At 36.3% G+C, this 27069-nt stretch overlaps 1 protein-coding gene across 1 annotated transcript; it reads left to right on the top strand.

Moving 5' to 3' along the window:
* On the top strand, positions 1–27069 carry LOC105443947 (amine oxidase [flavin-containing] B-like). Its single transcript, XM_030975911.1, has 13 exons — positions 1–71; positions 6390–6491; positions 8482–8576; positions 13614–13751; positions 14681–14785; positions 15441–15636; positions 18707–18744; positions 19228–19291; positions 20365–20453; positions 21564–21647; positions 23681–23756; positions 25818–25905; positions 26994–27069. Exons 2-13 carry the CDS (start codon positions 6440–6442, stop codon positions 27049–27051), a joined length of 1083 nt encoding a protein of 360 aa, XP_030831771.1. The 5' UTR covers positions 1–71; positions 6390–6439; the 3' UTR covers positions 27052–27069.

A 27069-nucleotide genomic window follows, 5' to 3' on the forward strand; every position in this document is an offset into this window, starting at 1 on the left:
CAGCTGATTCCTCCTCACTAGTACCTACGCCCATCGCATCGGACCGAAGACTGGACTGGAGCTTTTACTTAGTAAGTTAATTTAGCTAGATCAATAGAACGTCATTTCTCATGAGTTGTTTTATTTTGTTTTCCATTCATTTCTTTAGATTCTTATGATATTTTTTCGTACGATATGTATCGTAAACTTTGATAAATTTAGTTGTGAACACCTGTTTACACTTCAACCCAGCGACCCTGCATCTGCGTCGTTGACCGGGAATTTTTGCTGTCTCTCCCCCGAACCGCCTGCCTGCGTTTTAAGACTAAATGTGCTGCGGGCTAACTACATGTACATCATACTACTATAACTACGGGAAGCTCCGACGCCGATGCCTGCGGTGCAGGTGTTGGAGCTTCCCGGAGTTACATCATTACATAACACCACACGTGTATCGGTCTATTACTCTCGCTTTTGTAAATGTCGTCAAAGTTATCAGCGCCATTGTTTGACGATTAGATATAGAGTCTAGATCCATGCAGATAACAGTATCATTACACTTCCCCTGATGCACATACTACATAGATCAACCAACAACAACATTCAACTTTTTTCAATTCAACATGTTCAATAAATCAAGGTCAACACAACATTGCATGGCATAACTCATGACTGACATTAGACCGAAAATTTCTGTCTCTTTCGTTCGTTAGCCTCTTATTTGGGTAGGGTCTGCTCCTCTCCTTAGAGACAGAAGCTGACCATAGTCTGCTCTGCAAATGTTGGTGGCATGTCACCAAACTTTGGACGGTCATTTTACTTTTTTAGCAGATTCAAATCCGATGCATTTCTTCTCGAAAATTAGGCCTTGGCTAATCGTCAGTTGTGTGTAAGTGCGTTTTTCATGAAAAAGAATGCAATAGTTTCCAGTACTATCCAACAATTTTAGTGCATGTACATCATGCGCAGTAATGTGTGTAGAGGTTAGAGCGCTTGTGGGCCTAATCTTGCGCAGCACTATGCATTAGAGGTATTAAAGTGCGCTTATCTACAATGCATGTGTGCGCACTAACAGCCTACAGTATTAAACTTGAGAATTATTTGTCAGCCATACTGTCACAAAACAATCTTGAATGAAATCTTTTTACATCAAATACCCTTATAATCTAAGAGTTCCTTATAATCTAAGAGTTTCGTAGTACATGTACATGTATAAAACAAATGATGCATGTTTTCATCCGTTCATTATACGATTTATCCGCCCTCGTTGAGGCTGTGTGTATCTATCGCATTCAGCCTAATGGCTTCGTGCAATAGATACCCACAGCCTCAACTTGAGTGCGAATAGATTGTATAATGAACTCATGCGCATGCAACATTTGTATTACACAATATTGCAGTCTTCAGTAGTATTACTAGGGTGATTATGTGCCACCGTTTTGATAAATGTTATGACAAAGAAAAACGATTTTTACCAAGACCCTTATTTGATTTATACCAGTTCAAGTACATGATACCTCATTATACTGACTTTACTTTACTGTTCCTATTAACCTTGGTTTCTCTGGTCGCCCTGTTTTTCATTAAGTATACAAATAATGCACTGCAGTGAGGGCATTAGTAAAAATTACCCACATGCAAGGTAGCTTTGGAACAGTCTAACACGCCCGAGGCGATAGCCGAGGAAGTTTGGACTGTTTCAAAGGTACCAAGTGTGGGTAATTTTAGTAATGCCCGAACTAAATGTTGTGTATTATTTGTTTTATAAAATTATGATGAAGTGGATCCGTGTTATTTGATAAATCACCCTCATCTCAAAGTCTGTACATTATTAATTCTAGGTCTACATCTATGACTGATCTAGATCTAACTTAGATAACTAATGCGTTTTAAATTCCACGGCAGCCATTTTCGCGAGTAAAAGTAAAACGATAAATCTCAATGGTTGTGATCACAAAACATGATCGCCAATGACCGGTCATTACCACAGGATAATGACCGGTAGTTATCCAAATTTCATGTTAGGCTAAATAAATGTATGGTCACGTGTACGCTTTTAACCAATCATTTGATTAAGATCTACGTCATAATTCTATATATTGTCTTAAAAATAATTACATCCATCATCAGGACAGATTTCTTAAATTATCTTTCAAGAGATAGAATATCAGTTTTCTGCGGTACAAGTACAGTATGTAGCAAACAATGCAGGCTGTCAAATCAAAGAGAAAATGTGCTCTCATATTCACTTGTAAGGCCTTATATCGGACAACTGTCTTGCATAAAGTAAAGTACATTGTAGATGCGCTTGTCAAAGGAAAGAAAGTTTTAGCAGACAATACAGGCTGTCAAATCAAAAAGAAGATGTCCTCTCACTAGATGAGCCTTATTTAATCATTCAACCATGACATGTAGATATACTGTATATGCACTTTTCAAACAAAAAAATGTTAGATATTTAGCAGGGTGTCAAGCCAAAGAGAAAACTGTGCTCTTAGATTTATAGCCCTCTTTTCTTTAATAGATGTGTACAGTACTTTTGAAACGAAGGATTCATGAATGCAAGATCTTTTGCAAATTGTACAGGTTGTCAAATCTTGAGAATTCATGCAACCTAGCACGTAAGCCCCTTGTTTATTTAGCAAAATTGTATTTACCCTATCTGTCAAGTTCACCAGGTTCAAACCGTCATCGAAATGGGAGTGTCAGTCTGTAGAGCTCTATTTAATAACCCATTGCCTCCTGGAACTGGGTGGCTCCTATATTAAGCCTATGTGAATGTGAGAATCCAGTTGTCTATGGGTTAAGGTACTTTTCTGACTCACTATCAAGTTACCAGGGCCCTAGTTATGTACAAGTTTCATTAAAGGTAATACAAAGTTTTGGTACATTGTATGTGTTCATGAATTTGGTTCAAATGAACATGTTGGAAGCATATGCGATCCAACAATATGCTGTGATCGTTGTCGCAGTTGAAATCGAGTTTAAAGTTATGAAATTGTAAATAATAAACTCTTTATGTTGTATAGCTCCCTCTCAAGGTCAAGATGTTAATTAAGCTATAAAACAATGTTTCTTGACTAAGATCGACCGATTAGCTATTCCCGTTTGGAAATTATATATCACAACTACCGGTACATATTCTGAGATTTTCATGGTCGCAGCTGCCATTGTACGGCCGTATGCGCTTTTTGAAATTTTTCAAAATTTACCGGGAGCTCCGGTAAATTCTTATATTCAATTTTTCTTGAAAGCAGAAATGTTTTAGGGGCTACATTTTCTAGAGTTCTTATAATACATCCACATGGGCATCCAAATATATCAAAATTGTAAAGAATCACTATCCACCCAATTTTCAAAATTTCCCAAAACTTTGTATAACCTTTAAAGCAGATATCCTAAGCAAATAAATGTCCCTTAATTTGGTACCTACGGCAAGCATATCTTATTTATAAGTTTTTCAATTACATACAGTAGTATATCACATAAAAAATCTGGCTACTCGAAATCCTTGATTGAAATGTCGAAAATATCCGCCTCTCTTTGCATAGAAAATCAGTCACGGCGCTGGTCTACTATATATGACATCACGTCCAGGAAAGAGTATATTCACGTACCCGGATGTTCCATAGAAAGCATGTGCAGAGAGATACGATTTTCTGCATATTTTATTTCAAAGGTTGAAAAGTCTAATAAATCATAATTCTATGTACAATTCTTTACCTTCCCCTAATATTTCATAGTATTAATATCAATTCCCCTTTTAAAAATTATGACATATACATGCCAACGATGTGCTATTAGTCGATATTTTCACCATGTAATTTTTGTTTTGGTGTTGAAATCGGCCCAGGCACGGAGTGAACAGTAGCTGTCTGGTAAGTGGACCCATGCACAGTTCATTACCATACAGCAATCTCCCGGTGGTTTCTTCTTCCTTTTTCCCATGTCTTTCGCCTTCCTTGGCCCTGAAGATCCTACATCTTCGTCAATGCTGTGCATTGTGTGATCTACGTGTACCAATTCTGACACCGGTAGTCACTGAGGAGCAGGTCTTTGTTAGTTGTTTTTCTTAGCTGGTAACGTCGCTTTCATTCTCTTGCAATTGCTGATAAACATTATAACTACATGTAGCGCACGTACGTTCCATCAAAAGTAAGCCGCGCCTAGAGCAGTGGCCTGGTTCTTACCTTCCGATTCTACTCGCTTCACGAACGTTTGTGCAAGAGCCGCATCACTCGCGGATGAATATTGTTCGATCACTAGACGTTGTCAAAATATTATAGAGGAAGCGCACTTGCATGATCTCGTTCAAGTTAGATATTTCACAACATAAAATGTGTAACTGGGTACTGTATCCTTTTTTGAGGCAGTCACACATATCTATGATAAGTACTATCATAGTTCTAGGCCTACCTATTCATTTTACAAAACTGCTCCTGTACCTTATCTGATGACAAGGTAATGCATCCGCCTATTCATACGTGCATGATTTAACCTGGTTTCCCAAGCAGTAAACTCGTCTTAAATCTCTACCAAATAGGTGAATGAGAGGATACATGTATTTAAAGAAATCAGTGACTGGAAAATGTTGCTTTGTTATTCTTCATTCAAATGAAAACAGAAAATCCATGAAATATACTCATTTACAACAACAAATCTAAGCTCTGACAAGATGGCATTTACGTAGGGATATCACTGCCATTCACTCTCACTGAGCTCATGAGTCCCATTCGTGACATCACGGATAGAGGCCCGACTCTACATGCACTTCCGGGTTTCAGACTTAGATAGTTTGGTAGAGTTTATTCGCATAAATTCACTATTCTAAACTTGTTTTTGTCAGTTGAACACCATTTAGTGTTATTCTGGGGGTTAAAAGCTTTTTTTATTCATGTAATTATCTCAATATTTGGGATTGTCTTAGAATATCAACTTTAAGCATCACAAAATGTCTCTTCCTCATGGAAACTCTGAAGGGTTCCATCTTCGTCTAAGTTTGCCGAGCTCAGTGAGGTCATTGTTGCCTGATGTCACATTTGGTGAAAATATCTTGTCAAATCTTCGTCGAGGATTCCCTTGATATCTTGATGAATAAGATTGTTGAGCAAAATTGGTATTTAAGAACACGAAATGCCAAAATTATTAAAAATTAGAATGTCATCACTTAATAATAGAGATACAGGTAGAACCATATCTCAAGGATATTGAGCTGCTTGACAATGGGGCTTTGTAAATTTATGACCTAACTGTTACTTAATAGTAGTATAATTCATGAATCATATAACTTTTATGAGAAGCTGCCACATGTACCTCTTTTGAACCAGTCATTTTGATCAATACCAAAATGAATGGGGGGGGGGGGGGGACTTGTAAAATGTATGAAATTATGAAGGAACATGTTTATGAGGGATGTGCACCATTGTGTGTACATGCATGTGTAATTACTTAGATTTGTTTGTTCTTCATTCCTCTCACATGATACGCCCCTTATACTCCTCTAATACTCCCCTTATACTCCTCTAATACTCCAGGGCCGGTATTCAATTTAATACATGCAAGTACAAAATTTACGCTTTTTACTTACATGTATATGTACATGTAGTACTTGGTTTAGATAAAATACTTAGCCTATTTTTGTATTCAATTCAGTCTTTTGGCCAAGTATAATTTTACCCTAAATTTAAGTCAGCTCCCTACCAGACTTGGAGGCCTTGATTGGCAGGTATATGGTTTTCTTACGCAGTATTATAACCTGCACACAATTATATCAGCGCGCATTTATTGCAACGCTTTGATTGCGCATTACTTTTGATTGACCGTGTAATGTCACAATGCTTATTAGCTAGTATTTTACTTAGATTTTGTCTTACATAAGTGTAAGTCTTAAATGAGATTTGAATACGAGATAAGTCAATTACTTGACTTAGCCAATTAACTTAGTAAATTTCTTACTTATGCTAAGTATTGAATTCAATACCAGCCCAGACTCTCATTCATTCCCAAAGTATGGGCTGTATTGGCTCAAACAGTATGAGCCAACCAGAACCTTTATGTATGTGAAGGTTAATGAATTAATATTCAAACCTTGGGTTTGCTACATGTTTATACTTGTACAGTATGATTGATCAAAAACCAAACCAAACGAACTGCTGATCTACCATATAGTCAAAGTGCAGGCTGTTTTGTGTACAAAATAGCTCATTCTAGGTGATTGTCAGGCCCTCTGATCAATTCTAACTGGCATCCCTGTCATTTGTAAATGCAGAGTACATACCTTATGCATGTACATGTACATGTATGAAATGTCTAGATATTCCTGTCTGAACAGTTGGTAGGAGTTAGAATGTATAATGCTGATTTCACACGGCTGAGATTGTGTTTTTTCTTCTCATATCTTCCCTTTCTAGCTAGCAGCACCTGATATTTTTTCGCGGTGAGAGATTGATGAGAACTCCAGATGGGTTCTGAGAGAGTCAGGGATGTCATTATTGTAGGAGCTGGGATCAGCGGTAAGACATTGCCTTCTATCTTAAACCCGTTGCCTACCGGAACTGAGTGGATCCTGTGTTGATCCTATGAGGAATATAAGAACTGAGTAGTCCATGGGTTCACCCCTTTTCAAATTTTTGAAAGCCTTCAAGAAGTAATTAGTTTGAATCATTTTTTTTCACCTTTTTTGTAGAAGGTGATATACATAATGATAGATGTACACGTACATATGGAGCAGTCGCTTTGGGGATATGACATAACCTTTAAAAACAATATGTCCTTTTGCAAGGCATTGATCTACATTTGCCACTTCATATCCAGGAGAGAAATGTGGACCTGGAAGTATGAAGAAAGCACTTGTGTTCAAGTTCAAGTTTTATTTCTATTTTCAACAAGAAAAACACAAATTATGTCCAATAAATACATGTACATAAATTACAAACACCATTTTACAAAGTATACAAAAGCATTATACAAGTGTACTGTACATGTTATTTTTATTTGCATAACAAAAGGTATTATTTATATAATTCATAATTTAGTTACAAGGAATTATACGATTATCATATTATACAATCTAAATCAATTAGTAATTGCCATATGCCTTCACTGTAACCAGATGGTAGGAGAACTCCCCACTAATGGTACACAAATGTGCTTAAAGATGAAGTTGAGTTCTGGTCATGCGATTGCATTGTGAAAGAAACGGTGTGGAATCGATCAGAAAAGATTGATCATCAAGCATATAAGAATTTGTGTGTATTACAAAGTTCTGGAATGATCAAAATGATCAGAAGTTTGGCCAAGTCTTGGTAAAGTTACAAACACTGTACACAGAAAGATGTATATGGGACTACACAAACACGTGGCGTAAAAATCCTACCCCCCCCCCCCGAGTTTTACGATGTTATTTACATATTTGGAATACAGTATGAAGGCATTTGAAGAGCCATGCTTTTCAGGGAACATGTCTTATCTGATGTTCTTCCACACTTCCACACTTGCATACATGATAACGCTCACAAATTATTTTTCACCTCTTCCCAGAACTCAACCTTCTCTTTATTAAGTGATTCTAACGACCAGGGTAATAATTTCTATAAAGCACTTAGAAACAGCATTTTGTATTAAGAGCCACATGTATATCAATGCTGTTATTTATTATTATGAGATAATGAAGCGGATCCTATTAAATGATATATTTTGCCTAGCACATCATTTTAGTAATGACAATTCATTGGTAAATACTAATGAAAATTCATTAACACATCATGTTATAAAGCATCATTTTATAAAACAAATAATACACATCATTTTGTTCGGGCATTAGTAAAATTACCCAAACTCTGTACCTTCAAAACAGTCCAAACACCTGAGGCGATATGTATATCGTATTATGAGGCTTGAACAGCATACTGGTAGCAAGATATATGTAACATTTCTGAATCAAAGGTGTTTATTTTCTCACAAGCTAGAACAAAACGAGACATAAATCTTAGAAACCTATTCTAATTATCATGTACATGTACATGTAGGCACGCTTTTAAAGATTTTTTTGCAGTGAATTTCTACATTGTACAGTGTAACAAAACAAAAATTTGGTATCAAAGAGAGGAATGTAACTAAAATTTTCTCCATTTCATTTAATTTCATTTTATTCTTACCCAAATTGTCTTGTGCAGAAGTCATCTTTTATTTATTGCAAAAATGATTTATCAGTCTAATGGCTCAAAGAAATCAAGTGTTGTCTTGTTTCTTCAGAAATTATCAGATTTCTGTTGATATCCCAGAAAAATTTACAAAGTGAAAGGTAAAATGAGAAATTTGTTGAAACTTTAATTATCAACTCTCTGAAGGGGATCAAATACCAAGACATTCCCAAAATAGAATATGCCATGCTATTAAAGTACATAGATCCTGTAATATATACATGTACTCTATATTAAAAGTACATTGTTTCTGTAATCCATACCCCCACTGTAACCTGAACCATACATCATCTTTTTAAAGGTCTATCAGCTGCCAAGCTCTTACATGAATCTGGCCAAGATGTACTGGTACTGGAGGCCAATGATCGAGTCGGAGGGCGTACATGCAATTTCTATGTAAGTGGAGAGTACCAATGTTAAGAATCTGAGGAATATTGAGGTATAAAATGTGATTTTCGATGTGAGACTCATCTTCTATGATAGACACTGTAACATGAATTCTCATGCACCATTGTCAGGAGGGTTTATTAGATAACATGAAATACATAAACAGCATGCGCCTCAGTTGAATTATTGTTTCATTGAATTGTTACAACTCTCTTCGCCTTTAATATGAGCTAACATTCACAACATAACAGTAATATGAGTGACTCGGCAAAGAAAAGAAAGAGGAAAGGAAGGGATCGATGGTACCAGACAAATCATAAACCAAATAATAACCTGCAAATTGCAAAAACCTCCTCTTTTTTTTTTCCTTTAGATGTTTTTTTTTTTGAGTGACGAACTATAAGATCGAACTAAACATGTGATAATTTTTTTCCCTCACCTTATTGTCCCTCGCCCCAACCGGCCCCACTGGCCCCACCTTGTTTTAAAAACTTCAGAACAAAATCCTGGATATCCCCAATCATTTGCAACCAACTGATAAATTAATACACTGTATGTAGACAAAACCCTGTCTGCTCATTGGACGACACCTGTGAATTGTTCAAATAATACAAAGCGGGATCATGGAGATGAAAAAAATGATGAGCTGGCAACTTGTTTCTCAAATCAGTATGCAACTATGTATGCATGTCAAATTTAATTTAAAGGTACTATGTCCCATTTGCAGGCCAAAAAAATGAAAAAGTTAAATTCCAACTGCATTTGAAAGATAATAATCATTTAGAACTTCCCTAAAAAAAGTGGGTCTTGAAAATGTCTTCAAGTGGGAAAATAATGACTATTAGTTGTCAAATCGACTTTAGGGCTATAGAGCCCAAAAGTAATAGTCTCGATTTTCAGACAATTGTACCGAATGGTCATACATGTTCGTTTTATGCTGCGCAAAGATTCAATCAGTTTAATCTTGGCCATCACAAGAAGTGGGTTATTATTGTAGACAAATGCTCATGTACCCTTTACAACTCTTTTCATGTATGTTATTACCAAAGAAGAAAAAAAGCCAGTCAGTCACTCAATAGTGTCTGACAGTGAAGTCTAGCAAGTAAACAGGTTTCCTTGCATAATTTGAATATGAGGACACTGCTAACGTTTAAATTTCACAGATAGGACATATATGACATATTCATAATTCCTGCAAAGTTCTACAGCATTTGAGGTTGGCTGCAAAAGGGACATAGTTACCTTTAATGCTGTTACATGTGATCCAACCTTGTACCCTGTAACCATCAATCTTTATTGATTTGTGAACTGTGCTTGTTCATCTGGAATCGATGAAATTACTGTGAGATTCACAGCTCAAGGTCATGGTGAATGTCAAAAGATGCTGGCTGTAATAACACCAATGTCCCGGGGAGATGCACACTTGTGTAAACAGCTAGAAGTCATTACATGCATCTTGAAAATTGAATAGGAATATATATTATTGTCACAGGAACTGCTATAGGAATGGATGATTGTCATTTGAGATTCGTTGGGTGTGTGGTATATTTTCACTGTTCTCTGATTGTCTGTTTTGTTTTCTCTCTCTCTCTTTCTCTCTCTCTCTCTCTCTCTCTCTCTCTCTCTTTCTCTCATACATGTACAATTGTTTATACAGTGCGTCCCAGAAAAAAAAAAAAAGGAGAATTATTGATCAATGTTTTATCATAACTTAATCACAATTATGATAAATAAATGATACATAATTATTTGTAAAGCTTAGATCCTCCTCTTTCATTTGATGCTACTCATATGATGCATACCTGTATTTCCCCTTTAAGCAAGAAAAAACATCATGCCAGTTTTCAAAAACAACAGCGTAAAAGCATCCACTAACAAGCTGTTGATGGACTGGTTCACCATTTTGTTCACTTTTTAACATTTTCCATCTTTGATTGGCCATATTATTCCTTCCTACATGGATCTTCTTCAGCTAAAAAAAACATCCCTGGAAGTGACCGCACATGTATACATTTAATGTACACTGTGGGTGACCCAGTTCGGAAAATTGATTTTCTCTGTCTCTCATTGTGTTAAATTTGAGCCAACAGCCTTTCAACGACAATAATGTTATCCCTTCTTCTTGTTGTTATTAAAAAGAGTTAAATATTGTCACACAAATGCACCAACATCCACTAGGGCCATCCGATATAAAGCTTACATGAAAGTAATTAAATACATAAGCAGTACTGCTGGCTTCATTAATCATCAAGAAGATTTGAATAACACATGAATGCAGCAGAATAAACTACTATACAGGTAAATGAGAGGGCATATAAAACAAAAAGTCACTGTTCAAATCAAATATTGAATCAGTCTCGTGATGTCCATGGTTCTATGATTTCTGCAGAGAATAATCATTAGGACAAATGTACAGGTCAAAGTACAAGTACAATGTACTTAAATGTGTCTTTTCCTTGTGTGTTTCCAGCTCGTTATCCATATATCCAGAACTTTGGATTGGATTGGAACCAAGCAAATATCTAGGGGACTGACTAGAAGGGGGGTGGGGGGGGGGGGGGGGGGGATCCATCTCTTCAAAAGATGATTTGTGTACAGCTTCAGGTAGTACAAGCCTGTATTTCACGAACAAATGTAGCTTCATTCATACAACTAATAAATTTATATTCATCCATTTTTAATCCAACCCATTAACAAAAATCATTTTCATCTTCATGAACAATTTTGAATTTTCAGGATACAGTATAAAATCAACCCAAAGACCATATCCAACAAAGATAAATCTCCAAGTGGAATACTAAAAAGAAGTTCTTTCTTGATAACTGCCAACTGTACACATTTTCCTTCAGATTTATTGAGAGAAAAAATGTGCACAAATTAGACACATTCAATGCAACTTGAAATATATCTTTATCTTTTACAATAACCTACCAATAATCAAATAGTTTGATACTGCCAGTATGAACTGCATGCTTCCTGACCTGCTTGTACATGTATGTACGGCTATGTACGTTTGCTTTACATGATAGAAAAGTCAGGCCTGATAATTACCCGATTTAAATCAGTTTCCCGATTTAAAAAAAAATTGTTACAGATTTTTCCCTGATTTGTTTTTTTCTTCCCTATTTTTTTTAATGATTATTATTATTATTTTTTTTAATCATTTTTTTTTCTTTCCAATTTTTTCCCAATTTTTCCCTTATTTTTTCTATTCTTCCCTATTTTTCCCAATTTTTTTACCAAAAAAGGGGGAATGTTGTTCGATGGCATTTTTACCTGCATATTCCCTTCTTCTTTTTTTTTTTTACTCAAGGGGGCGTGGTAGAGGGAAAAAAACCCTATTTTTATTTAGTGCTCACTATCACCCCTGAAAAGTGTGCACTAAAGATTGGGTAAGGGAAATATATCAGTAAGTTGACTATTAGGTTGTTCTCATCAAGAGTACATAATTATGATGCCCTGCATTTTATATAAAGTGCACCTGTCCATGAAGCTATTATCTGTGGAGTGTGACATGCACAAAAAGTACCAGTATAAGAATTAGGTGGTTATTAAAGTGCTCTTGACTATGACACTACAGTAGGCCTGTCTTCATCAGCTCAAGTTTGCCAAATAACCCACTATTTTCAGATTCGGGATATTATCCCTAAACTCGAAATCGTCTTCACCAGACCGATACGCTCATCACAAACTAGCTTGGACGGTGCGCAAATTAGCCTGCTATTTCCCAAATAGCCGGATATTTTGGAAACAATTAAGACCAATATTTCTCAGGATATTTTTCTTGACCAAATATTCCCCTAATTGCAACTGCGGGCTGATGAAGGCGCAAATTAACTGGCTAATTTGCCAATGGGACTGTTAAAATAGCAGGATTTTGGCAAACTCGAGCTAATGAAGACAGGCCTACTGTGAAGGTCAATAACCACAGATGATTGATTGGTCAGACTTGGCACTCTGCACTAATCTTGGATTTTGGTGGAGAGGAAGAATGAATGGATTACCCCGATGGGTCTCTCTGTGTTAACCATGGGCGCGTTCATGCTTGATTTTGACGGCCAGAATCAGGCATCTGTTACGCGTTTAGTTTAAAACACGGTTGCGTCTTAGCTCACTTTTGTAGAATCACCGAAAAACGGCGATCACGATCGCCGATCGTAAACTCACAAAAAGATGCGTTTACAATTTGTAAACGCGTTTAAATGGGGTCAACGCACTGACCTCTAGTGGGTCTACGTAGCATGCACAGTGAAGGTTTGCGAATCCAGCTGGAAGACCAATTAAGGCCACACACTGAGAATTGCCTGGGGGAGCCAGAGAAGTAAGCATGAACACTACATCGTGGAACTGCGATCACGATGAGCGTTTACGATGAGCGTTTCAGATCGCTCATTCTGCCTTCAAAATTTAAGCATGAACGCAGCCAATGTCCACCGTACCTCCCTGCAAATTTCCAATCCCAGTTAAAATGTTACGAATCTGGCCGGTTCTTCATATTATATTCCCTAACATTGATTCAAGCCGCCGAAGATAGCGTTATTGAAAACAATCTCATATAACGTTCACCAGCCCAGTATGGCGTCCTAATTTAATGATCACAGTCAATTTTTAACACTCTCCCAAATTCCTGTCTTCAACCCTGGACAAAACAATGTATCTGTCCCTTGCTCTATTTAAACACTGCCATTTCTAAATGGTCTGGCTACATGTAAGGCACTTGCTCTGAGGAGATTTTTGTTTGTTTGAGGATTGTTTTACTTTGACCCGACTGCAAAGAAATCCTGTATATGCTTGTTAGTATTAAAGCAACCATATATACATGTATATATCAAAGATAACACTTTTTCTAACATTATTCTTTGGCAATATACAAACCCGAGCAAATGCCACTGGAGTAAAGGTTTTTTCACCCTCGGTACTGAAATACTTTTGAATATTTGTTTGCAGTAATTGTCTAAAATTCAAATATATTTGTTGTCATTCTAAGGTGAATGTGGATGAAATACAATGTATATCTGTTTATATTTTTCTTCTTGACATTATTAGGACAAGGCCATAGACTACACGGATATAGGCGGGGCTTACATGGGACCAACTCAGGATCGCGTCTACAGACTATCTCAAGAATTGGGTGTGGACAACTTCCGTTGCTTTGATGAAGGCACAGCCATTGCATACAACCGGGTAAAGAGGAAATCATATGCATTACTACATGTATCGTTGTTTGAGCTATCAAGTTTGAAGAACGTATTTAAATAAACAGTTTAGCAAATGATTTTTAGCATAAAGAATTACATTATATACATGTATTTCTAGACAAAACATGATTTCTGCAAAATGTTTTCACAGAGATGAGCCATTTATACCCATAACGATATCAATTATATCAGTCATAAAGGGATATCCCTGATAGGTACATCGGTAGCCTTTTATCACGATGGTCCTTACTACTTCACTATAAATTGTGGTTGTGAATACATCTGTACCCCTGTGATTGGCAGATAGCAAGATAAAACTAGAAGTCTGTAGATTTCCATAGTCCTTAATAAAAATCCAAACATGAATTAACATATCTCACTTATTTTAACGAATTGAGTTGGTAGACAGTCATGCACTGTATATTCATGATTATGTTTGCTGTTGGGAAACCACAAGCAAACCTGCCCAAATGTGTGGTAGTAGCAGTTTGCCTTTTCTGCATGAAGTGACAATCCTGATCAGTTCTACTGGGAACTGAATACACGGGTTTTATTACAGTTTTTTTCACAGAAAATCGAAGAAAGGCAGTATTTTGAGTCGGAAAACTTCAATCCCAGTTCACAATTGGCTTTAGGCAGTCCTCAGTAAATTTAAAACAATGAGTGGCAATCATTATTCAGCGCATATTCAACATTCTCATAGTCACAGTGAAGGCATGGGTCCACATGATGAAAAGCTAATAAAATGGTGGCTCTGCAAAGAACACATGTATGATACTAATCCAATTGATGAGAGTAGAAATCAGAGTATGGGAAATCTTTCCCTAGCATGCTCTTAAACTGAAGTTTTCCTTTTTTTTTTTACGGTATCTCTGTATGTTGACATGTATTTGTCATTTTTTAATGAAAAAACAGGGTAGATGGCGCACGTTGACAGGTCTATATCCTGACACATGGAACCCCTTCGTTAACATGGACCTCAACCATTTCTGGCACTTAGTTGATGAGATGGGGAATAAGGTAAGAATTGGTTCTCACATTACAACCTTCTCAGTCCCACCAACCCATCTACAAGTTGGTAGTGATGGGTATGAGGTCTTTATACATGGAATTGGTTTATACACGTAGAGTGAAACATGTTCAGAATGATCAAACATATCCCCTGGGGGGTGTTTCACAAAGATCCTAAGTTGAACTTATCTCAATTAGTTGGACTTGAAAAATATGGAAAGCCATTAGCATCTTTGAAAATATTTTGTAAAAGTAATTTTGAAAGGCATTCATTGTTTATTGAAATCATTCATATTTTCTATCATCAAGGAGATTTCATGTTCTGGATGTGGAATTAATAAAAAGTCTAAAATACTTGAATTTCTGCTTTTGAATATATTTCATTTAAAGACTCCAATGGCTGTCCATAATTTTTAAGTCCAACTTAGAGTTAAGTTCTACTTAGGATCTTTGTGAAACACCCCCCTGGAGTATTAAACTTGAACGAGAACAGCAAAGGACAATACCACTGAGGACACATTTCCCCAAAGGCAATTTTCTTCAAGGACAACTACATGTAACTGTTAACAACTATCGTTAATATAAGTCGAATCTATGATAATAGTGAATCCCAGATGATTGAATCTTTAATTAGCTTTTTACTCTATACTTGTAATCTGTTCAGATTCCAATGGATCATCCTTGGGACTTTCCTGAAGCGGAGGAATGGGACAGTATGACGGTCAAGGAATGGGCCGAGAAGACATTCTGGTTTCAACTGACCAGAGACTTCATTGCTGTCCAGAGTGCTCTTGGGTTCTGTGCTGAGGATAAGGACATGTCTCTCCTGTACTTCCTCTGGTATATCAAAGGAGGCTGTGGTAAGTTTGCTTGGGTGAGCTGGATTGAACTAGATTGATCTAGATTGAACCGGATTGAACTGGATTGAACTGGATTGGGCTAGAGTGAATCTTACTTTATTCTTGTAGGTAATAGCATACAGGTGCATGTAATAGCTGGATAAAATAGATATGAAGTAGACTAGTTCAAGCTGGATTGAATCTGATCTATTTTGGGGGCATTAGCTTAGTAAACCGGATTGAACTAGATTATACTGATTTAAAAAGGTAAAGACCAGTTCTGGTCATGCGATTGCATTGTGAAAGAAACGTTGTGGAATCGATCAGAAAAATTGATCTTTTAGCATATATATATATATATATATCAATCAGTAGGCAGTTTCCCAGCAAAATTTGTATCATCACGTTGTCACGTGAGTGACTTTTTAAAAATTTGTATTACTGCTACGGACACACAGAATAAAGGGAAATAAAGCTTGTTAAAATAAAGTTAAATTGTAACGTTTAATTTCCAATCATTTTTCCTGTTTCACACACTTTGTTTTGGCTTAAGTAAAAATACAGTAGGTAATTAAACTTATCTTTAACAAAATAATTCTGGATGGGTAGTTTCCCGTCTGACATCGATGCCGGTCACAGCTCGTCTCGTCCACTTGGCCCTGGCCTCCGCAGACGGCGTCTTTGCTCCACTTGGCCCCATTTCCCTACCTAAAGTAGAAAACTCTTTAATTTGCTTGGAACTAACCATAGCAACTAAACATCGATTCCAAAACTACAAAAACCTAGGCTTTAACACCGGCAACAAATGCCAAACCCCTTTGTGACTTTTCGACAAGCACACTAGAATGTATCTCCCAATGAGCATACAATTAATTCAACCATGCGAAACACCGGTCCGCTCACACCAGACAATTAACCCCTAGTGCCTTCTAACAAGCACACTAGAATTTCTCCTAACGAGAACACAAAATTCAACCATGCGAAAACACCGGTCAACTTCACAACATGAACATTCAAAGCCTATAGTAGTTCAAACCTGGAATCTCTAATCAAGCCAAATACCATGAACAATGCACAACCCGCCTAAGTACTACCCTAGTCTATAGGCGTTACCAAGGGCTTAACCTTGGGGAGAATCCACTATAAAACTCTTGACATTATTGCTTTTATCAACCTAGCATTGATAATTTCTTTTAACCTGTATTTCAACCCCAAACATCAATTACACATCAAATTCGTATGCGGGGAAAAGAGGGGGAGAAATATCTAATTCCCTTTTTGGAATTATTTATCAATAGCAAGGTCTCGGTGGGACCTCCAAATTGTCACGTGAGTGACTTTTTTATATTTTTTATTACTGCTACGGACACACAGAATAAAGGGAAATAAAGCTTGTTAAAATAAAGTTAAATTGTAACGTTTAATTTCCAATCATTTTTCCTGTTTCACACACTTTGTTTTGGCTTAAGTAAAAGTACAGTAGGTATAAATTAAACTTATCTTTAACAAAATAATTCTGGATGGATAGTTTCCCGTCTGACATCGATGCCGGTCACAGCTTGTCTTGTCCACTTGGCCCTGGCCTCCGCAGACGGCGTCTTTGCTCCACTTGGCCCTGGTAGTCGCCCCGGATTCTTGACCTCCGCAGACTGAGATACGATGGTGTGCGTCCCGATCCCAGACAAGAGCTAGCCCCCGACGAAAGCTATGGAGAACCGGGTGGCAGTTGAGCTAGCCTCTCGTCCCGACATGGAATTACCCTCAGATATTGACTTTAATTGCCGACTTCTAACATGACGTTCAGTCTATTATAGCTTAGGTGGTTCTCCTCGATTGCAGAAAATCCACCTCTTAATATACCCTACGGTTACTAAGTAAATTCTAAAAACATGACTACAAATATTTGGAGAGGAAATCATCTTACAAAGGAAAATACTTGTATTGAAAAGAGGCTTCCTAAATGTGTGCCAAACAACAGATAAAACATGTACACGTACCGGAGTGTTGGCTCAGTCAGTAGAGCGTCCGCCTCACAACCGGGAGGTCGTGGGTTCGAACCCCGGCCGCGTCATACCAAAAGACGTTAAAAGATGGGAGTTGTTGCTACCTTGTTTGGCGTTCAACAATAAGGGATAGAGCAACGTCGATCTGGCGCTGCTCAGTGGCTGCCGGGCTCACGATCAATTGGGCAAAAAGAATTTCCGTTTCGGTTTAATAAAATTTGGAGTGGACTATTAGGCTATTATTATATTATTATATATTATAAATAAATTTCTTTCCTGACACACGTATTAGTCAAAACATATTCTTTCACATGATTGCTAATAAGAGCTTCTTTTTCATTTTTTGAGAGGGGGGCGTTTCCAAAACTGGTCTTTACCTTTAAAGAGAAGGTTGAGTTCTGGGAAGAGGTGAAAAATAATTTGTGAGCGTTATCATTCTTATAATGCAAGTGTGGAAGAACATCAGATAAAACATGTTCCCTGAAAAGCATGGCTCTTCAAATGCCTTCATATTCTAAATATGTCATGTAACATCGTAAAAATCCGGGTAGGATTTTTACGCCACGTGTTCGTGTAGTCCCATATACATTTTTCTGTGTACAGTGTTTGTAACTTTGCCAAGATTTGGCCAAATTTCTTATCATTTTGATGATTCCAGAACCTTGCAATACACACAAATTCTTATATGCTAGATGCATGATCAACCTTTTCTGGTCGATTCCGCACCGTTTCTTTCACAATGCAATCGCATGACCAGAACTCGACTTCTTCTTTAAGCTTGATTGCTTAGGTAATTTAACTGATTTATTCTCCTAGATGTGTTAGCTTGTTTAACGAGGCTATAATCACTGCCTTGTGCTGAATTGTACAATACTAATTAGTTTACATTTGATTGAATGAAAGTCTATTGCCTTGGATCTAGTTGGTTTAGGGCTGAACATTCTGAATGATGCTGAATGAAATTTGCTGAAAATGCTTTTGGAATATCTTCCTTTGGGCTTCTGCTTGCATTATTTGTTTCTTTGTCATTTACAAACTATTGCTCCTTCCCCTTTTTATTTACTTTTATCCATTTCAATTGTCAACAGGTTATTTGAGATTTTCAGCAACAGAGAATGGTGCTCAGGTATGTGTACCGGTATATCTATAAAAAGTAAAACTGATGAGACAAGTAGAGAGTTAGTTCCTTCTTCACAATCAGTATTAAAACAATTGTTAAATAAATAATTTTCAATGTTGCATCACTCTTCGGTAACTTCATAAGTGTTTACACATTGTGTGTTAATCTATATACCTCTATCCGTTTAACTCTCTGAACTAGGCTTGTAGCTATAGAAAAAACTGATTAGATATGTTTTCTTTTTCATTCTTTTAGTATAGTGTCATATGTTAGTGCCGTAAAATAACGTAGGAGATTTCAAACATTGCCAAGCAGGAATTAAATTTACAATCATTCAAAAGTTTTGATTTGATGACCTATTGACCTATTGATGCTATGCCATTTTAGCAGTGTCACAAGCAAAATCCTGAATATTTGCTCTACCATCTCTAAAGTATTCGAGCCACTCAGAAATAGTAACAAAGATTTTGTATGTTTATTTCTTTCCAGGAAAGGAAGTTTGTTGGAGGCAGTCACAGAATCAGTCTCACAATGGCAGAACGGCTCGGTGAAGGTAAGGATGAGAGAGTTCTCATTAGGCCTGTCCTCATCAGCTCGAGTTTGCCACATAACCCACTATTTTCAGACTCGGGATATTATCCGAAGCTCAACATTGCGTCTTCACCAGACCGATACGCTCATCACGAACTAGCTCGGACGGGCGCAAATTAGCCCGCTATTTCCCAAATAGCGGGATATTTTGGAAACAAGACCAAGACTTCTCAGGATATTTTCTCGACCAAATATCCCGCTAATTTCAACCGCGGGCTGATGAAGAATAATTTGTGATCGGGATAGTTAAAATAGCAGGTTATTTGGCAAACTCGAGCTGGTGAAGACAGGTCTATAGTTGAGTGGTTTACCGTACTCATTACTGCAGATGCAAAGGTCGCGGATCCAAGACCCATGAGGCACTAGCGTCCTTTTGCAAGATTATTAATCTACACTTGCCACTCTCCACCCAGATGTAAAACTGGTACCTGGTAGGAAAGAATTGAGTGAATACTTTGAGTTACACATGTAAATGATCCAGTTCTAGATGTATTGAACAATATGCTTTAATGTTATATAAGTTATCGGCTACAACTTACATTTTCAGATTATTTCTCAGTTGCTTACCATCCCTTTCAAACCGGCAGGGAAAATGATGTAGAATCCAATAATAACAGAGTATGAACTCAAGAAGAGCACTATTAAGTATACTATTACAGAACAATCATTCTCCACCATTGAATTTCCACTCAGATGATTTATTCAAATATTACATTTTTTTTCTTTTTCTTAGATATTGTATTTATTATAAATTGTAAATTGTTAATACTATGGCAAGTAATTGCAAAGATCTTATGTTACAAATCCTAGATTACTGTAGCATTATGATATTTTGTTCATTGATTTTCCCAAAATCTGTCTGTATTGTTTTTTGAACTTATACTGCATGGCATGAGTTTTATGAATAAATGATTAAAAAAAATCAACTTAGTGTAAACAAAAGACACAGACTGAAATAACTTAATATTACTGTACATGTATATTTGACTTTGTTGATATGACTTTATTCAATCAGTGATTTTTTTATTTTTGTAGAACGAGTCTTGTTGAGTAAACCAGTGGCTCATATAGCCCAGGACGCAGAGTGTGTAACAGTTACTACGGCAACAGGCGATATCTACAAGGTGATTATCATTCATACATGTGATGTGTATATGGTATAAATAATTGACTTGACTTGTTTCTGCAGTAAGCCAGCTCATAGATACAATCTGCGCATGGATGGATAAATGTTATCTGTACCAAAATTGTGAAATCCATCGAGAGGAGTAATGGATTCATGCTCATGAAAGTTGTGTAATCGTTATTCATATGTTCACTAAGTGATGGTACATTCTTTGATACACAGGTGGAAGTATTATTCTCAAGAGGGCAAACAATAGGTATTCATGAAGCACCTCTAGTCACTTTGGCAGTAATTATTTTAAAATGTGCAAAGTGGGATGTCTCCATGTGCAAAAGATCTATGGAAATTTAGGGACATTTGTACCATATCCTATCTATGAACTGGTCTATTTAGGCAGTTTTTTAAAGTAATATTCATCATATACAATATGAAAGTCAGCAAAATGTAGACTGTATGATTATGTATCAAGTCTTTGTAATTTCACAAATATTCCAGAGTTGTAATAAATGATGAAATTTTCAGAACCTTTCATTTCCTGAGTAATGTTAATTTTTAAGAATTTAAAGAACATTAAATTTAAAGATAATCATTAAAAGTAGAAGAAATGGTTTGACTAGTCATCAAATGCTCATTTATTAATATACATTTTTATTTTCTTCAATGTTTTTGCTTTATCTAGAATTCCTAATAATCATCAGCTCATAAGTACATCCAAAATGTTGAGATGCAATGAATTTCTTTCATTTTGGAACTTAGCTTTTGAATTTGCTGGTAATCCCATTATATATTTCATTCTGTTTTGGGACCTTGCTCTAACAAGCCCAGCTTCTATAGGTCTCCTCTTTCTTTCATGTTCAGAACATGATCTTAGAGAAGTGACTTTTTATAGAATTTCTTTAGTTAATAACAAGAGTTGTATGTTGAATATTACTATTGCACTTCAAATTATGTTAGTTATTCCTGTTACTACTTTTTTTGAAATCCTATAAACAGATGTTTGTGAAAGAAAAAATAAAATGAAGTAAATGAACTGAATTGAGCGTAATATAGTGTTTGATGCAGGGCATGGGATGGTATTAATTATATTTTTTTTATCCTTTTATTTCAGGCCAAGTATATAATAGCAGCTCTTCCTCCTGCCATGCACAATAAGATTGCATTCACTCCTAATCTACCATCACTCAGACATCAGGTAAGCTTCAAACATCCCGTATCTTTAGTAATGACACATCCATGGATGAGTTTGACACCAGGGAGTGTTTCGCAAAGACTCAGATCGACTTTAAAGATAAAGACTAGTTATGGTCATATGATTGCATTGTGAAATAAAGGTTGTGGAATCGATCAGAAAAGGTTGATCATCTAGCATATAAGAATTGGTGTGAACTGCAAGGTTCTGGAATCATCAAAATGATAAAAAATTTGGCCCCTATACAACTAATGGCAAAATATTGGTCATATTGGATTGGTCTTGAGTTGTTTTGGCAGAGTGACTGATGTAACAGTTGAATACTTTACTTTCTTAGTTTTTGTCTCGCCTGCGTAGCAAAAAGCGAGACATAGGCGCCGCTTTTCCGGTGACGGCGACGACGGCGACGGCGGCGTCAACATCAAAAACTTAACCTAAGGTTAAGTTTTTGAAATTTTGATATAATTTTAAAAGTATAAGTTCTTAGTCAATGAAACTTTGACTATAGGGTAATCAAGTATCCCCAATCATGTGAGTAGAATTTCCGATCACAAAGTCAAGGTCAAAGGTCATTTCAGGTCAACAGACTTGGACTATGTTGTAGCATCATCATCGAAAACTTAACTTAATGTTAAGTTTTTGAATTTTTGATATAATTTTGAAAGTATAAGTTCTTAGTCAATGAAACTTGGACTATAGGGTTATCAAGTCGCCCCAATTATGTGAGTAGAATTTCAGGTCACTAAGTTAAGGTCAAAGGTCATTTAAGGTCAACAAACTTAGACTTTGTTGTGGCATCAACATCAAGATTTTCAAAATGCTTCTTCTTCGTTATTTTTCAACCGATTTTGATTCTGATTGTTTCATATGATAGAGCCAGGAAAGGGATTTATAATTTCTACACAGAATCGTGAAATTCATTATCTATGCTAATTTATGCAAATTTATTCGAAATCACAAAAAAGTCTTCTTCTCCTTCATTTCTCGACCGATTTTGATTTGGTTTGCTTTATATCGTACAACTAACTTTGGTACACTAAATTTCTACACAGAATTTTGAAATTGTTCTCCATTAATTAATTATGGTAATTTATGCAAATTTATTCCAAAAATAACTAAAATTGCTTCTTTTCCCTCATTTCTTGACCGATTTGATTTGGTTTGCCTTATCTGGTAGAGCTAAATTTGGCACACTAAATTTCTACACAGATTTGTGAGATTTTGCTCCATTGATTATTTATGGTACTTTATGCAAATGAAATGGAATTACTTCCCTTCCAGGGCATCAAATTTTTTAATTTTTTGACCAGTACAAAAGTGTACTACATAAAATTTACGATATTTGTTGTTGCGAGATGCGGATGAGCGCTACGTCATTGACGTTCTGGTTTATCATATTGAATTGCGTTATGCAGGCGAGACCGCCGAGAGCGTTTCCCTTGTTTAATATATGTATACAAAGCGAGAGAACATTAAACCCTGTGAAGAGTTGGAGTTAGCTATGGACCCTGAATTTTTAAGAAGCCATACTCAGAATGGTGCTTATGAAGTATCGGCTTGCATGGTGATGTAGATTGTGGATATGCAGTAGGCTTACGGATGCACCATGTTGCACACACACAAGAAAGATTACCAACAGTCCTTTTTCAGGACTCCCCAATCCTCCCCCCCCCCCCCTCCCTCTTACATGGTGCAACTGTAAGCCTACTGTACATACTCAGAATGTTGAATTTTTAGCAATTATTAGTCGCCAATAATTTGGGTTATGGCTGAATGGCACATGTGTGAATGTTTAACAAATGGAATTTTCCATGAAATCAAATTTGTGTACATAAATCTCAAAAAAGACAAACTGGGAAAACCTTGAAGGATATGTTACCGGTACATGTAGTCTCTTTTCTTTGTTGTCAATGTTTTTGTTTCTTTGTTTTTTTATTTTTCAAATTTTCTGTCCATCTCATCTAAATGATTTATTTTGCAATAGATACATATCTAATGGACTTTATGTCACACCTTTCTCCTTTTTTCCCCTGCAGCTGAACCAAAGGTATCCAATGGGGTCTGTGATTAAGACTATGATGTACTATGAGCGGCCTTTCTGGAGAGATTCTAGTGAGTTTTGTTTTCCTGAGTGCAATTTTTTTCTGCTTAGGAGATTAATCAAACCTATCTTAGTTGCCACCTCTCTACAGTTTGAGTCAAATAAAGGTTTACATCTAGAAAATTGCTAATTTAAAAAAAAAAAATCATCAATGAACATCAAATCATTATATATCTTATGAAAGAGTGTTTTATCCCAAATCACCATATATCATTTTGTGTGGTATGTGTTCACACTTGGATGAACAGGAGGCATTGTTTGCGAGAGTGCAAAAAACGACTTGCGCCAATGTTGCTTATGTGATGTTTGAATAAAACAATTTGGATTTGGTATTAATTCGATCTTTGCAGATCCAAATAACATCCCTAACAAAATGAATCATGCCACACATATCAAAGAACATTTGTGTGCGTGTGTGTTTGTGTGTGTGACTTTGCTTCTGCAAATCTCATATATAATGCATTTCATTTGATACATTCATTCTCTCACTCCGCTAATCCCAACATAATACATACTGTAGGCCTCACTTTGGCGCAAGTCGATTTTTGCACTCTCGCTAACAATGCCTTCTGTTTATTTACTGTTCGTAGATGATTTTTAAAATAATTAGCAATTTTCAAGGTGTAAACTTTTTTTTGACTCACACGGTATAAAGGCAAACTATATTGCCTCCTCCTAGAAAGTGTGTTGCAGAACCTGTCTAGAAAGGTCACCTGTCGATAGTGGCCAGAATGCCTGGGGCTTTTGTATGGCCTTTATGGACAGGTTTCACTGTATACTGAAACAATACATGTACATTGAGACATCCACATTACAGCACTTAAACAAGTCAAGCAATTTCTGACAGATCAGAAGCGAATCCTCAATTCATAAAATCTGATTTGGTGATGTTTGTTTATGTACACAAAATGTCAGAAGTTTCCATTTTCTTAGTTGTTGATGAAGGAATAGATATGTTTCTTACAGAGGTTGTGTAAACACATATTTACATATGACTATATGTAAGGTGCATATATGATTTTATATCTTTAGAGAAAATAGAAATATTTAAATTTTTCTGTACAGAGCGAATGGGACTGGACTTTGAAAGATGCATCACAGAGTTACGAGTTGTGTGTGATTGCTTTCAACTTTAAAAATTCATAACTTTTTTATTATTTTTATCAAATTTTGCTCCAACATTCATATATCTGTTTCTCTGATATATTTCTGCTTTTATTAAAGATAAAGACCAGTAATGGTCATGCGATTGCATTGTGAAAGAAACGTTGTGGAATCGATCAGAAAAGGTTGATCATCTAACATATAAGTATTGGTGTGTACTGCAAGGTTCTGGAATCATCAAAATGATAAGAAATTTGGCCCAGTCTTCGTAAAGTTACAAGCACTGTACACCAAAAGATGTATATGGGACTACGCACACATGCGCAACACGTGCGTTTATCTCTCACTGTCCAATGGATAAACTAATTTACCAAATATATCAATTAGTAGGTGGTTTCCCAACAAAATATGTATCATCATGTATTAGTCAAAACATCTTCTTTCACATGATTGGTAATAAAAAGCTTCCATTTCAATTTTTAAACTTGGGGCGTTTCCAATTCTGGTCTTTACCTTTAAATCGAACGTCGAGGTGGACTTTCCCTTTAAAGGGTACCTAATGCCCCATCCAAAAAGAAGAAAAAAATGATAATAATTTAGGTATAGTTAAATGAAATGATTGGTCAACAGCAGGCATGTGCAATTTTCTTACTAAGAATAAAAATCATGCAATAATTTCCAGTACATGGTTTATTTTTCAGCGATAATGACAAGAAACAATCTTAATTTGTTTTGTTTACATCAAATAACAAGGATCCAGGAGTTTCGTTGTGTAATGCATATTTTCATTCATTCAATACAGGATCTATCCCCTCTAGTTGAGGCTGTATTTGTTTTCTGTCCTCAGCCTGACGGCTTTGTACGATAGGTGCGTACAGCCTCAACTCGAGTGCAGATAGAGCGTATAATGGACTCCGACTCGCATGCATCATTTGTGTAGTAATCTCTAATTTGTGTTTTCGTTGTAGATTATTCCGGCCTGATTTTGGCTGATGGAATTATATGTGGGACACAGGATGATTGCAAGCCAGGCAGCAAGTATCCTGCTATCATTGGGTAACTAGGATGAACTTAACCTTTCAGATGTTACCAAGGTTTCGAACAATAGAGTACCAAAGTGCTATTATTAAACATCATATTTGCTCATGGTCCAGATAACTGGTTCCAAACAACAGAGCCTGCGCATGAGGTTCACTGCAAAATCATTCAAGCAACAGTCTTGACCAGGGCAAATTTGGTGTTTGGGGACGGTGTGAACCAGCAAATTTGAAAACTTTCCTAATATGACGTCACACTTCAGTATTCTATAAAGTAAACTTTTAGTTGTTGAAATTGTAACTCATCATACTTTTTCCATTGGTCATTGTTGAATTTGGTAAAAATGTCTTCACAGTGAGTGCAACCATTTCTGGAAGGGTCATTATACATGTACCTGACAGTTTTCATAATACAATTTATTTAGCCTCTGTCAAGAAGACTTTATCTACAAAGGAAATGATAGGATCTGATTATACTATAATTGCTTTCAAATCCAAGGTGTGTGATGACTTTTTAGATACTGTTATATGAAACTACCATGCCTTGTACTGATTGAAAAGAAAATTGATAAATTGAAGCAGATTTTACTAAAAATCTGTATGCCTATATTGCAAATTTGATCAAATGGACACAACAGGGGTTGAAGCTGAAAGTTGTAGGTACTCTGGGATGTTCATTGTAGCCTGGTTATAAAACACCTCCAAAAAAAATCCTGTACTTAGGAAAGCTTTTTCATTAGGATGGCGACAAAGCACAAAACTTCTGAAAAAGAATAGAACGATTAGCATGTCTGCATATCGCAATCAAATAAACCTCTACAGATGGCAGAGGTGTGTAGGTCACCTGTGATGAATTCATTTTCCCCTCCCAGGTATATGAGAGAGCCATATTATTATTATTGTTTATATCTTTTTATTTATTTATTTATTTATTTATTCATTTGTTAATTAATTAATTAATTTGATTAATCTTATGGGGGTTCCCTGCACCACAGGCTTCATAAAATACACACTCTACAGTCATACATGCATGTGTGCATGTATTTGATTTGTTTATTTATATCCTTCCCTTTCTTATTCAATCCCCCCCCCCCCCTGATTTCATAGATTTGTGGCAGGAGATGCAGCCAGAGAGAACTGTCATCTAACCAAAGAAGAAAGGTGAGTGAGTTATGTACATGTA

The sequence above is a fragment of the Strongylocentrotus purpuratus genome, unplaced genomic scaffold (assembly GCF_000002235.5).
Source record: "Strongylocentrotus purpuratus isolate Spur 01 unplaced genomic scaffold, Spur_5.0 spur5_scaffold_8, whole genome shotgun sequence".
In the NCBI taxonomy this organism is placed as follows: domain Eukaryota; kingdom Metazoa; phylum Echinodermata; class Echinoidea; order Camarodonta; family Strongylocentrotidae; genus Strongylocentrotus; species Strongylocentrotus purpuratus.